This window comes from Mytilus californianus, unplaced genomic scaffold (genome assembly GCF_021869535.1).
Source record: "Mytilus californianus isolate M0D057914Y unplaced genomic scaffold, xbMytCali1.0.p SCAF_1, whole genome shotgun sequence".
NCBI classification, from domain to species: domain Eukaryota; kingdom Metazoa; phylum Mollusca; class Bivalvia; order Mytilida; family Mytilidae; genus Mytilus; species Mytilus californianus.
In genome coordinates this window covers 93212204-93226578 of record NW_026262581.1, presented here as the reverse complement: position 1 = coordinate 93226578, position 14375 = coordinate 93212204, and the positions used below count along the sequence as shown (strand labels likewise).

General features: G+C 32.6%; 1 protein-coding gene across 1 annotated transcript; it reads left to right on the top strand.

Annotated features, from left to right (window-relative positions):
* The first annotated feature begins 4585 nt into the window (after window positions 1–4585).
* On the top strand, window positions 4586–14169 carry LOC127726418 (phosphate carrier protein, mitochondrial-like). The gene is made up of 7 exons (XM_052233809.1): window positions 4586–4678; window positions 4784–4910; window positions 5531–5835; window positions 6270–6451; window positions 9123–9295; window positions 10274–10384; window positions 13623–14169. Exons 2-7 carry the CDS (start codon window positions 4790–4792, stop codon window positions 13775–13777), a joined length of 1047 nt encoding a protein of 348 aa, XP_052089769.1. The 5' UTR covers window positions 4586–4678; window positions 4784–4789; the 3' UTR covers window positions 13778–14169.
* Window positions 14170–14375: the final 206 nt, after the last annotated feature.

Genomic DNA, 14375 nt, shown 5'->3' with positions numbered 1-14375 from the left:
AAGAATTCCACCGGTAAACCAAGCTTCCACAAAAAATATTTGTATTTATGAAAGAATTTTGACGTAATTTAGAACAGAGTGTCACTTGTGAAACAGATATATCAAAATCAAGAAAAGACCAATTCTTGCTATTCATATTTGATGCTGTCAGTTTCCTGGTATAAATTTCTGCAGTTTTGTAAGAACATTCTTGATTTTTTTAAAAGAAAAAAAGAAAAAAAAATAGGATCAAGGTAATGGTAAGTGTAATCAAAAAATTTTTTTTCGATGGAATTCGGCATGTTCAGACGGATATTAATATTGAGTTTGGCATAAACTGTGATTGATAGCAATACAGGAACAAGTTGTCTATTTAATGGATCCTATTGGTACCCAAAGGAACACATATAACATGCCAATAAACTCTGTTGCCGAAACGTACGTAGATGTTGTCAAGGAGATAACAAACAGCGGTAATCATCTCATCACAGTTCCAGTAAGTCTTTTTTGCATATTAGTCTCTTTTATTGCAAAAGAAGGCTATGTATTATTTGCAGTAAATATTTTTGCAATAAGATTTTACAAAGGCTCATTTGATTAAATAAAATTACTTCTTGCTATTTGATTAGATTGTGGCCAGAGTCGAAAAGTCACAACTGTCAACGAAATTGAAAGGACCATCAAAAGCACGTCAAATTGATATTTTTTCATCTTCAAACATAACTGGTTTAGCTTCTACGTGAGTCTAAGTCACATTTGATAAATTCTTCATAAAATAACATGATAATACTATAACGTGTTTTACTTTGTAAGGTTGACTCGACTCTTTAGTTTTACCATGGAAGTATTATATTGACAATTATATCAATATAATACTTCCATGGTTTTATATATAACTTTTTACATAAAAGTCCTTGATTTAATATCATATATCTTACAGGTCAACTGCCGTTTAATTATACACGAATACTTTAGTATATATATACAAAAACTGAATCCTTATAAGTCTATGATATGTGCAACACACTAAGTCTAATACACATGTATGTGTGTGTATGTATAAATTGTTGTGTGAGGAGGTAACAAGGCCGGAAAATATGGGTTCAATTTCTATGGCTTCGGGGTTTAACTTTATACATATTTTGTTTTTGCAGATATAAAAAGTGCCCCCCCCCCCCTCCTTTGTTTAAAAATCTAAGATCCGCCAAAGTTTTCCATCTGATTTTTATGAAGAAATTTACCTCAAGGAAAGGACAGGTAGCAATTATAAAAGCAAGCACAACTTGAAAAGGTCCAGGTTAGACACATTTTCTTTCAGTGCAAGGTTTTTGGTGACCGGACATGCACGCATTTAAATAAATATAGGGCCTACTCCTTTATACTATGATTTAAAAAAGTTTTTTTTATCGTCAACGATGTCTGTTTTGAACTTTTTGTTAATATATTGCTGTTTGTGTTGCTGGGCGAATGACATTTCAAAGTCCAACATTTCCTTCTTATCAGTGTTTATCGTGTATCTATACATTGGTAGTTGACGTCGTAATTGGAGAGTTGATGAATTTACGACAAATTTAACAACGTTATTCGCCGATTTTATGAGCTTTCCAGATACGGATCCAGGGCAAACTAGACAAAGTTAGGAGTGGAAAGTGTAAAAAGTATATGCATTAACCATATATGTAGCACCATAAGGGAGTCGGGCGCCCTGTACCCACCCCTCCACCTTTCCGCTTAATTCGCCCTCTGGGAATAGTATACCAATAGGTTAGATAGATTTGTCTCAGATTTACTTCGAAATTTGTATTCTACAATATTTCAGAAAGTGAAAGAGATAATGCCTAACGTTTTCGGTAGTTGTTCCTAAATGTGCCAAAGTTGTATGCAAAATTTTACCAATCCGTGACATATGTGTATGTACGTAAATTCCTCCGATATGCGAAGCACCCCTTCGAGAGCTGCGAGGGTACAGTGGAATCCGTGTACACTCCCTATAAGGATTAATGGAGATATGTCACTAACTTATATACAACCCACCACCACGGACAATACCCAACCCAACACCAAGGGAGTGTTAGGACACCGGGAAGTCTGTTATTATGGTGGAGGAAGCCGAAGTACTCGGAGAGAAGCACCGGGCTTCTCGGCGGAAACAGACAAACCGAAGCGATATCTACAGATTTATCTCTAGGTCAAAGCCGGGGCCACTTTGACCTACCGAGACCCCCAAAGTACCCATTCTAGTTTAAACTCCGGTCTAGACACCAGAAATGTGTGTGTGGGGGGGGGGGGGTGAAAATCACCTTTCTAATTTACTGAAATTTCGAACGCCCAGTGTCCATGGTGTCAGGATTGAACCCAGATCATTCAGTACTGTAGCCAACGGTCTTAACCACTGAGCCACGCACCCACACTGTACGGACTATAACAAACTCGGCCTACCATTATTTATATAAAGAACTAAAGTGAACAAAATCGGCATATAATTTGTAGATTCTTTTTAATGTTTTTTTTTACTACTTTTTTAAAAATTTCACTTAATGTATACTGGGACTATTATGCTTAGTATAATAGTCCCAGATTTATAATAATATAAATAAGAAGATGTGGTATGAGTGCCAATGAGACAACTATCCATCCAAGTCACAATGTGTAAAAAGTAAACAATTATAGGTCAAAGTATGGGCTTCAACACGGAGCCTTGGCTCACACCGAACAGCAAGCTATAAAGGCCCCAAAAAGACTAGTGTAAAACATTTCAAACAGGAAAACCAACGGTCTAATCTATATAAAAAACGAGAAAAACTTATGAACCACACCAACAAACGACAACCACTGTAACAACAGGCTCCTGACTTAGAACTTTATATACGAAGTTATGAGATAATGATAATGTTTTGGAAAAAATGAGGCCCCTCATGGAGGTGTCCAAGTAATCACATAATCACAAATTTTTTGCCAATATAATCACATAATCATTAATTATTTTTTTTAAACAAGATAATCAAACAATCAAAAATACAGTCCTAGGTTATCAAATAATCAAATAATCAAAAATACAGTCCTAGGTTATCAAATAATCAAATAATCATGAAATATTTGGTCTGGTAATCAAATAATCACTCTAAAAACGCCCAAGTAATCACATAATTAAAAACCCCATGGGGAGGCTCAAAAATATAAGAAATGTATTAAAATAAACTTAGGTCCATAAGATGAAATATGTGTTTATACTAAATAAAGTAAATATAAGTTTGAATTTAATACTTTTAAATGAGGATGATTAACTTCTATTTGAAATTTTGTTCTTAATTTCTCGTTTGTACCTTTATCTTGACAAGATAAGATAAGATAAGATAAAGACGTTTATTGCAATAGGCACAATTATGCTATAGCATATTTAAATTATTACATTATCATGTGTGGGGAACATGAAATTTATAATAATAAATTAAATAATATATAGTTACATAAAACAGCAGAGAACACAGTAAACATTATAAACACTTTGTTTGTGAAAAAACGACAGTTCTCAGTTTCCAACTTTCACGCAAAAACACATCGAATTGTAAATAACTGTTTTTGTTTGAACTTGTAGTAATACATGCAGTTTTGTTAGTATTTGGCCATGTATAATAATATCTTGAGAAGTACTTAATTAAGTCTACACTGTCTATATGCTGGACAAACCATAACAAGAGGCTGTCAGATTGACAATACTTATAATTACATATAAGAATTGCAATCAAATTAAAAAAGGGACATAAACATGCCAGTAATACACACACCTATCCAAGAAGTTACTGTTGAGTCACTGGGTATTTGGTTAATTAAGATTTCATGTAATTACAGGTAGTCATGTTCTCATTTGGGTGATTAAAGGTGTCAACTGTACACGTGCCAGTTATTAGTTAAAATTAAGGTTATTAAAAAGTTGTCAACAATACACGTGGCAGTATGATGCCATATTTCCAGTTGAATCAAATAAGACATGCATATGATAATTTTTTTTCAAAGGGACATAAAAATAAGAGAAAAGAAAAGACAAATAAGTGGTAACTTTTCATTATTAACTGAAATTAGTCTTACTTTTCTTTTATGTATCTTGTTAACGTTATTTATATTTCTTGATTGTAATATTTTCAAAATCAGTAAAGTATGTTTTTATTTAACTCATAATTAATTTAAAATAAAGTACACAATGTACTGATAATTAATTTAAAATAAAGTTATCATACTTATATTCCTCTAGTAAACCGAGTTTGTTATAGTCCAAGTTTGTTATAGGCCGATTTTGTGAGGCTGAGTTTGTTATAGGCCAAGTTTGTTATAGTCCGAGTTTGTTATGGCCGAGATATCAGGGAGTCCGTGTCAGTAGCCTTTAGAGATATTAGGGTTTTTTTCACGCAAGGATTAGACTGACTGTAAACTTTTGTGCTGAACATCGATTTTTTACTCGAAAACATGTTCGGATAAAACAGCTTTAGAAAATTAGCTGCATTCGCAAACGACACTCCCAACAGCCAATGGTTGAACATTTTTATATAATACCTAACAAAATCATCAGATATTACATGTTTTCTGGATGAAACAGGTAACCAGACGATATCGTCACAATAGCACCGTCCAATCACAAATGTATGAAGAAGTTAGCCCTGTTTGACCTTTTAATCAGTCCTTTCCGTCGCAACACGCCAGAACGGTAAGAGGACAAAACGCCGGTTGTCAGTTTAAACGAAAACTGTTTTGAAACTTTGATCCAAATTTTTAGAGACAAGTCTATATATAATATTCATGTCTGTTTCAGGATAAAATGATGGAAGCAATCTCCAAAGCGGTGAAAAATAACCCGTTCAGCAGCCCGTTCCATCAGGCTAAATGTGAAGGTTTCAAAGTGAACGAAACAAGAACAATCGCCGCTGCATCAGCTCAAGGTAAAAGAAGAAAACACATTTGATAGGCGACATATAATGTATTTCAAAAGATTTATTGTCATTGATCAATAACAAGAAAATTGTGGAAGATCTTTTTGATACAATTAAGTTTGAAATTTAATCAGCTGTCGGATTCAAGGACACTCATGATTTTGTATTTCATAGTTGCAAACTGTATATTTATGAATGAATATTTGAAAAGAACATTTTCTTTCACCTGATATAATGTGGAAATAGTAATTTTCCTGGCAAGAATCTATTGATTTATACCTTCCTATTTATTTTTGACGATAATAATGTAATGATCCTATAGTCTTGAACCGATTGGGACCAGTCACCCAAATCAGTTGTAATTTCCTGGTCTGGTATATACATGTAATTGATAGTCCAAATAAGCTATAAATTTACAGTGCAAAAACAATCAGATTTTTGGAATTAGCAAAATTATTGAAAACTTCATTTGTGAAGGTCAATAGTGGCAATATTTAGTTGTTGACATTTCAAGCAAAGGCAAAACAAAATAGAAAAGATATTTACTTGTTTCCTGCCTCCTGGCAGAAAAAATAAGGTACACTGAAGGCAGATAAAATAATTTGATTAATAATATTTGACCATTTCAGAGGAGACCAGCTGTGAATTTGGATCTAACAAGTACTATGCCCTGTGTGGTTTTGGTGGTTTATTGAGTTGCGGCATAACTCACACAGCTGTAGTGCCACTCGATTTGGTTAAATGTAGAATTCAAGTACAACCTGAAAAATATGGTGGTATCATTAAAGGTTTCAAAGTATCCGTCAAAGAAGGTGGTGCTGTGGAGCTTACTAAGGGATGGGCTCCAACATTAATTGGTTATTCAATGCAAGGAATTTGCAAATTTGGATTCTATGAAGTTTTCAAGATATTTTATGGAAACTTATTAGGAGAGGTATGAACATGATGAACGGAACTAATTATGCAATTTTTTGAAGAGTTTACTTAGTTTGAAAAAAAAAATATTGGTCAAAATTCACTTTAAAGTTAATCATGATGATGGCTGTAACAATAGAAGATAAAAAATATTTAAACAAAATGAAGATTTCACACATTAACATTTATTAGAAAAAATTTGAATTGAACACAAGTTACATTCGTTTTTACATTGTGAAATTAGGTGAAAAGTACACTTAAAAGGGCAAAGGCCGGGCAATGCCCAAGTATCCAGAAGACCTTAACGGTGGCTATTTCCGAAGACAATATTATGTTATAAATGCACGTGTAGAAAATGAGAAAAGTCATTTCATTTTTTTTGAGATTCTCTCAAGGTCAATTGATAAATATTTGAAGCATACACACAAATATTTGCTGCCTTTTATTAAATAGGAAAATACATTTTTATGGAGAACATCATTATACCTGATATCCAGTGCATCAGCTGAGTTCTTTGCTGACATTGCTCTTTGTCCAATGGAAGCTTGTAAAGTCAGAATCCAAACACAGGCAGGCTGGAGTTCAACACTGAGAGAAGGTTTCCCAAGGATATTAAAAGAAGAAGGAGTTAACGGGTTAGTTTGATAACTAAAGTGATGTAGATTTAGACATAAATAACGCATCCTTTATCTTGTTTGATTTTTGTCTTGCCTGCGATGAAAGTCGCGAAAAGCGAGACATAGGGATTGCTTTTCCGGCGATGGCTGCGATGACGGCGTCAACAATTGTTAAGTTTTCTGCTTAAGTTAGTTTGAAAGGAACTACTTGTGATAGATCATTGATATTTTGTATGAAGATGCATTATTATCAGTACATATCAGTTTGACGACAATTTTGAGGCCCTGCCCCTAGGCCATGGTCCAGTGACTTTAATTTTAAATCAATTAGCCATTTTAAATGTTAAGTTTTCTGCTTAAGATAGATTGATAGGAACTACTAGTGATAGATCAATGATATTTTGTGTGAAGTTGCATTGCTATCATTACATATCAGTTTGATGACTATTTTGAGGCCCTGCCCCCTAGGCCATGGTTCAGTGACTTTCAATTAATTAGCAATTTTCAATGATAAGTTTTCTGCTTAAGTTAGTTTGATATGAACTACTTGCAATAGATCAATGATATTGTCTATAAAGTTGCATTACTATCAGTACATATCAGTTTGATGACATTAAGACCCTGTCCCCTAGGTCATGGTCCAGTGATTTTCAATCAATAAACAATTTTCAATGTTAAGTTTTATGATTAAGTTAGATTGATAGGAACTACTTACAATAGACAATATTTTCTATAAAGTTACATTGCTGTTTGTACATAATAGTTTGTCAACCATTTCGAGGCCCTACCCACTAGTTGGTCCAGCGACTTTGAATTAATTAGCAATGTTGCTGTCCATCAGATTGTCATTTTCTGAATTTTATGCCGACAGGCCAGACATCTCTGTGTCAACAGTTTATTTCAATTAATGCTGAAACTTCAATAATGACTTTTCCAACAAATTGCAGGATAAAGCAGTGAATATTTGACAGGTTGAATCCTACTGTAAAACACACATTGATCCATGCATGATATCAAAGATGTCTTGATGTATTTGCATACTATTAATATTTTAAATGTCAAGTCCACTTTGATATGAGGATGAAACAGCTTATAAATAGATCATAGGGGTAAAATGCAGTTTTTTGGAATATATCTTAAAAACTAAAGCAGTAAGAGCAAATATGACAGCAGGAAAAATGATCAGCAGGTCATGGTCTATCACCTGTGAAATTTTCAGAAAATCGGACATCCGATTTTGGAGTCATTGCCCCTGACGTGTAATTTTTTAGCAAATTGAAAAAAAAATTTGGTTTTTATCTCACAAATAAAAGCAGTTAGAACAAATCTGAAGAAGGGTAGAATTGACAATCAGGTCAAGGTCCATCTCCTGCAAAATATCAGAAAAATGAAACCACTGATTTTGGAGTTGTTGCCCCTGAAATGTTAATGTTTTGCAAATTTCAGTTTTTGGTTATTATCATGAACACTATAACAGATAGAGAAAAATTTCAAACAGTAAGGATGACCAGACAGTAAGATGTACTGATGAATTGTCAATTGACCCCTTATAAGAGTTATTGTCCTTGAAAGACTTATTGTACTTATATTTTGTAGAAACTTTAACAGATATAGAGAAGTTGTAAAAGCAAAATAAGATCTACAGAAAAGTCAATATGGATGAATCGTCTATTAACCCTTTTAAAAGTTGTTGCCCTTTAAAGACTTATTTTACTTACTTTTTGCATTTTTTTGCAGAAACTCATGATAATAAGTAGGGAGAAATTGTAAGTAGTAAAAGGGAACAACAAAATAACATTTACAAAGATGTCAACTGAACCTAAATTTTTAATTGATTGCTTTAGGAGTAATTGCTCTTGAAAGATGGTTTTTATGCATTTTTTGCAGATATTATTTAAGATAGAGAGAAATTGTAAATAGCAAAGATGTAAAGCACAAGAAGATCTACAAATAAGTCAATATAGGTGAAATTGTCAACTGACTCCTTTTAGAAGTGATTGCCCTTGAAAGATGATTTTTTTTTCTCCATTTTTACAGTTTTTGAACAAAAAATATTAGATAGTGAGAAATAGATAAAAGTAAAACTGTTCAGAACAATAAGATCTACAAATCAGTCATTATGGCCAAAACTGTCGAACACTTTCTTGTAGAAGATATTCCCCCTGAATGATGATTTTTATCCATTTTTTCCATTTTTGTCGAAACTATAGAGTTAAGAGAAAAACTTTAAATATAAAGATCAGCAAAATAAGGTCTGCAAGTAAGTCACCATAGCAGATGTGTCACAGTATGTATAGGATTAATTGCCGTTAAATGATGTTTTTCACCTCAAAAATGTCAATATTCAGGAATAAACTGTAAACAGTAAAAATGATCATCATTTATCCACAAGCCCTGTGTCTCAGGCCAATGGAATTTTACAGTAGTAAGAACAGATTATTTTTATCATCCAATCAAAATGCACAATTTTGATGAGGGGGAATTATATATAATTTACCTAAATACAGATTCTTATACATTTGTTCACTTTACTTGATGTTGAAATGAATCTGAGAAAAAGTGGTCATCATTGTGTGTTAAATATAATACAAACTGTGAAATAATATGCATTGTTAAAGTTTACAAGAGTAACATCTCTATAACAAATACTTTAACATTTTATATATATGTATGTTTTCTTTTTATACAGATTTTACAAAGGACTGGTGCCTTTATGGTGTAGACAGATTCCATATACAATGATGAAATTTGCTTGTTTTGAGAGAACAGTTGAAGCTTTGTACAAATATGTAGTTCCCAAACCAAGAATGGAATGTAACAAGGCAGAACAACTCACAGTCACCTTCTTAGCTGGTTATATTGGTAAGGAAAAAGGGGGGTTATAAATCTGTCTTTAAGCGCAATCAGTCATTTAAAATCCTAGTATTTAAACATTTTTCTCAAGTTTTCACCATAATGAGATGCACTGAGCATAGATTTAGGTTATAGGATAAAAAGATTTAGGTTATAGGATAAAATTTTATCTCCAGTAGAATGCTTTTAAAGGTTCAAACAAATTAGTCTAAAAGGCAAATAAAACAAATATTTCAATGAAATTAATTCAAAAGACCTAACCAATTTTTTATTCAGTAGGACAAGTTAAGCACAATAATATACAATAAACATGATAAATAATGTAACATTTTTACTTGAAATGTTAATGTATAATATTGAAAATTTGAAAGGAAATCCAACTGTAACATGTTGTCTTGAGGCAATAATAAAAATCAAAGTATATCTCATAACACATGCACAAATGGGGAAAATTCTAAAAGACAGCATGCGCGAAAAAAACTAATGTTTACTCTGTCTTAATACAGGAATAAGATAAGGGTCTTTTACACTTTACATGTATCACGAAATACTAAAATAAGAAGAATGTAAATACAGAAATTATTACATGCATTTTTGAAATTTTGTAAGATCAGTATCACTACCTTTTTATAAGTGGAATGTCCCTTCATAAAAAGTTCATAAAAGCCAAGAGAAATTAGAGGAAATTAATGGATCATTAATATTCATGATAGTACCTATATGTACACTGCAATATTTTAAGATGGCAATCCATGCATTTTGTCCCAACTAAGTTCATAATAACCTGACTTTTCACAATTTAAAATCAAACAGTTCAGCTATTAATACTTTCCTGAAGACACTTTATACTTGATACACAGAAGTTCTGATTGCAAACTAATTTTTAAAAGACCTAATCAAGAGTTATCTCCCATAAAGAAAGACTAATCTTTTATTCAATGATTTTATTAATGTAATTTGTTTTGAACTGTTTATATTTTTTTTCAGCTGGTGTATTCTGTGCTATTGTGTCTCATCCTGCAGACACCATTGTATCCAAACTCAACCAGGCTAAGGGCAGTAACTTTGTTGATATTGCTAAGGATCTGGGATTTCTAGGTGAGTTAAATTTCTGCGATAAAAAAAACTGGTACCTTTAAAAAAAATCATAACTCATCCAAGATTACATATAAAAACAACATAATATTACAATGAAAATATGCCATAGGTAAATGTATACATAGATTCTACCATTGCATCGAGTGTGATACAAAATTTCTACACTCAGCACAATTAAATTTCATATTAACGAGGCTTGCCGAGCTTTTTAAATATTTAGATTTAAACTGTCAACAGTGGAGAAATATCCTATTGCTCGAGAATACAGTGGTAGAATCTGTTTCTTTAATGATTTTTAAATGATAGGCAGACAAACTTTATCCTTCTTTCCAATGATCTGCAAAAAGATACGTTCTTTCTATGTGATTTCTTCAGGCATTGTCTCCTTTTTGTACGACCAAAATTCTTGCGGTCGTATATTGGTATCACGTCGTCAGCGTCGTCCGAAGACATTTGGTTTCTGGACCAAGGATCCGGAAATTTTTCCACACAATTTCGGTCATTTTGAGATGATTGAAAAGTTGGTGCCCCTTTCCAAATTGTCGATGTCAAATTGAGTCTTGACTAGATTCATAGCATCAACGAACTTGTATTGCTGTTTCATCGCATTTACTAAATAAATGTCATACCATTACCATGAAGAACAGTTTCGGGAAGGCAATAGTTTAAATTGAAATGATTTTAATGACTCAAAATGGTAAATCTCACATTGCTTACGTTTCTTTCGATTTGACAAAAGTTAAAACCGGAAGTTTGCGATAAAGTTAAAGTACGAATAATTCCGGATTCATTTCCGGGATTTGTTTTGTTTATCAAATTGACAGGAAATCACCGGCTTTTTATGTTTTTTTTAATTTTATTACCTTTAAAAATGTTTGAATGAAACAGACAATAGTTGCACTCGTTTAATTTAGCATGAAATCAGTTTGCATTTTACGATTAAATATTAAATTTGCTGAAGACAATTTCACGCATGCGTATTATACAGTAGATAAAGCACATGAAAAAATACTTTTTTTCTCCGTGAATTTAGGTTTACCGGTAATTTTTAAATCAGATTTGATTATTGTCTTTGCTGAAAAGTAATTAAATAATGAATACACTTGTCAGGGAATTTCAATTTTTGTTAAGATATTATTCTGAGCTTGTGATCACTGTCAGGTGTGAATTAAAACCACAGGTAAAAAGTGATTACCGATCATTAGCCAATGTTTCCCGGAGGCATTGATATAGATATTAGGAGGGCCCTCAGGATTATCAAACTACTGGAGTGGCAGTTTTATTACAGGAAAGGGATTATAAACAAAACAAGTTATCACAACTTACACAAGACAGTGCAAAATGGCGATTAAGAAATCCGATTTCAAACATTGAGTCAATGAAATGACCGAAATTACTTCTTTAAAAAAATAAAATTTGTCCTAAATCCCAATTACTCGTTTAGGACAAATAGTTTCATCTTAGGACATGACTGGCATATATGACCGTTTCCGGACCCTTGTTCTGGACAATAACTTTAGTTTAAGTGTATGGATCTCTATGAAATTTAACCAAAAGGTTCAATACCACAAAAGGAAGGTTGGGATTGTTTTTGGGGGTGATGGTCCCAACTGTTTAGGAATTAGGGGCCAAAACAAGCATTTTTCTAGTTTCAGGACAATAACTTGTGTATAAGTATTTTGATTGCTCTGAAATTGTACCACAAGGTTCAATACCACAAGTAGAAGGTTGGGATTCATTTTGGGGGTAATTGCCCAAACCGTTCAGGAATTAGGGGCCAAAAAGGGTTTAAAACAAGCATTTTTCTAGTTTTCAGACAATAACTTGTGTTTAAGTGTATGGATGTCTTTTAATTTGTACCACATTTTTCAAAAAATAAATTTCTTCAAAATTATTATTTTTGGAAAAGGGGGGGTAAAAAAAATTTTTTTTGGGGGGGGGGGGCAATTTTTTTTCCTCAAGAAAATTCTCTTCAAAAATTTTTTTTGGAGGGGGGATGGCAATTTTGTTTCCCCTCAAAATTTAAGAAATTGTCAATTTTCCAAAGAAAAAAATTGGGGGTCACAATTTATTTTGCTAATTCTTTGTATATAGCCTGAAATCAGATTTACTAAGTTGCGCAACAGCACAGTGTATTGCACAACAGCAAGAAATCTTCAATTGAATATAAATTCAAATCATACAACCAATTTCAAGTTCTTTGTCACATTTATTCTGTGTCAGAAACCTATAATGTGTCAAATATTTAATTACAATCCAAATTTAGACCTGTATCAAGCTTGAATATTGTGTCCATTTTTGCCCCAACTGTTCAGGGTTGGACCTCTGCGGTCGTATCCAGCTGTGCTCCGCCAAGCAGTTTATTTTGTGATGTTAAAATAGGAAAATCAAAATTGCAAAGAAAGCAAGAAAATTTCACATCATAATTGAATTTTACCAATGAAGTATTGAGGTCAAAAATACCACAAGTTGATTGAATAAAAATAATCAACAGGTCAGGAAAAGTATAAATCTACTAAGAATTCAAGAAATAAATATATATGGCTACAGGCTAAAAGTTAAGAAAGGTTAGTTCCATATCTCATCAGTGTACCATAAATGTTTTGAAGAAAAAAACACCAATGCAGTAATGCATATTAGACTTTTGCATTGGATGCACATATTTGAATGTAACGAAAAGTTACTCTCTGATAGTTATTATATATATAGGTAATTTATTGAGGTATCATAACCAATCCACCTGAATCTTTCTTGAACACATAGAAAGGGACAACTCTTTGTTAGTATGACAGTTATACTATGTGTACAGTCTTCACGTTAAACCAGTAGTCTGAAACCCAAGGCTTGTAAACTTCCTGGTGGGCCTGTGAAAATTAGTCTTACAGGCCTATAGAATTTATACAAAAAATTCTGAAAAAGGGGATGTTGGCCTGTGGTAAAAAAAGTTAACTGTAAAGACTGTGTGTAGCTTAGTTGCAATATTACAAATATTTGACATTTATCAGAATAAGAGTCTTTTTATCACGTTCACATTTTAAAACCTCTTAAAATTACACAATGCCGACAAAAAACTGCATAATCTTAAGGCCAGTGTTAACAATATGAAATATCCTTACTCCAATACACAAATGCTCTCAACAGAATAAACATGTTTCAGTAGAGGATGTAAAATTTAATTGCAGGTTGGTATAGAAACTGTTTCTTTTTAATAATGTTTTTTTTTTTAATTTTATTTTAGGAATGTGGAAGGGCTTATTCCCCAGAATCATCATGATTGGTACACTCACAGCATTACAGTGGTTCATCTATGATTCTGTAAAGGTGTACTTCAGACTTCCACGTCCACCACCACCAGAGATGCCAGAATCACTCAAGCGTAAAATGGGAGTTTAATGACAATGTTTACCTAGGAATATTTATAAATTGAACAATAGATGGCTAATTTTTTTACAAAGTATTTTTTATATTTGACCAGCTAAAAATACTTTGAAAGTTTCATTGACGTTTTCCATTCAGTCTCATGTGCAAACACTAATTCGTTTGATATATATTGTTTTGATAATTTATCGGTGTGTCCTTGACTGTTCATCAAAGAGGGGGAGGAAATCCCATGTCAAATGTGATAGGTTTCAGTAGTTGTTCAAACTGTTCATTTTATTTGTTACACTGACAGATCTGATCAGCTATTGAATATTTTGTTGGCATGTCATAATTTCCAGGAATCATTTTAGTGAAAAGACTTATTTGCAAAAAAATGAGTGAATAAAAAAGAAAAAAATGCAGAATTTGTATTTTATTGCATTGCCAGCAACAGTAGTTGTGGAAGTTTGACTTGAATGCCTGTCGGCCAGGTTGGCAGCATCAACAATTATTAAAGTTTTCTAATTCCAAAAGTGAGATATGTGTAAGTAACAGTTTGTATTGGTCTATTGGATAAATTTGGCTTTGAAAAAAAGTTTATGAATTTCTAATATCTATCTAACAGAGGCAG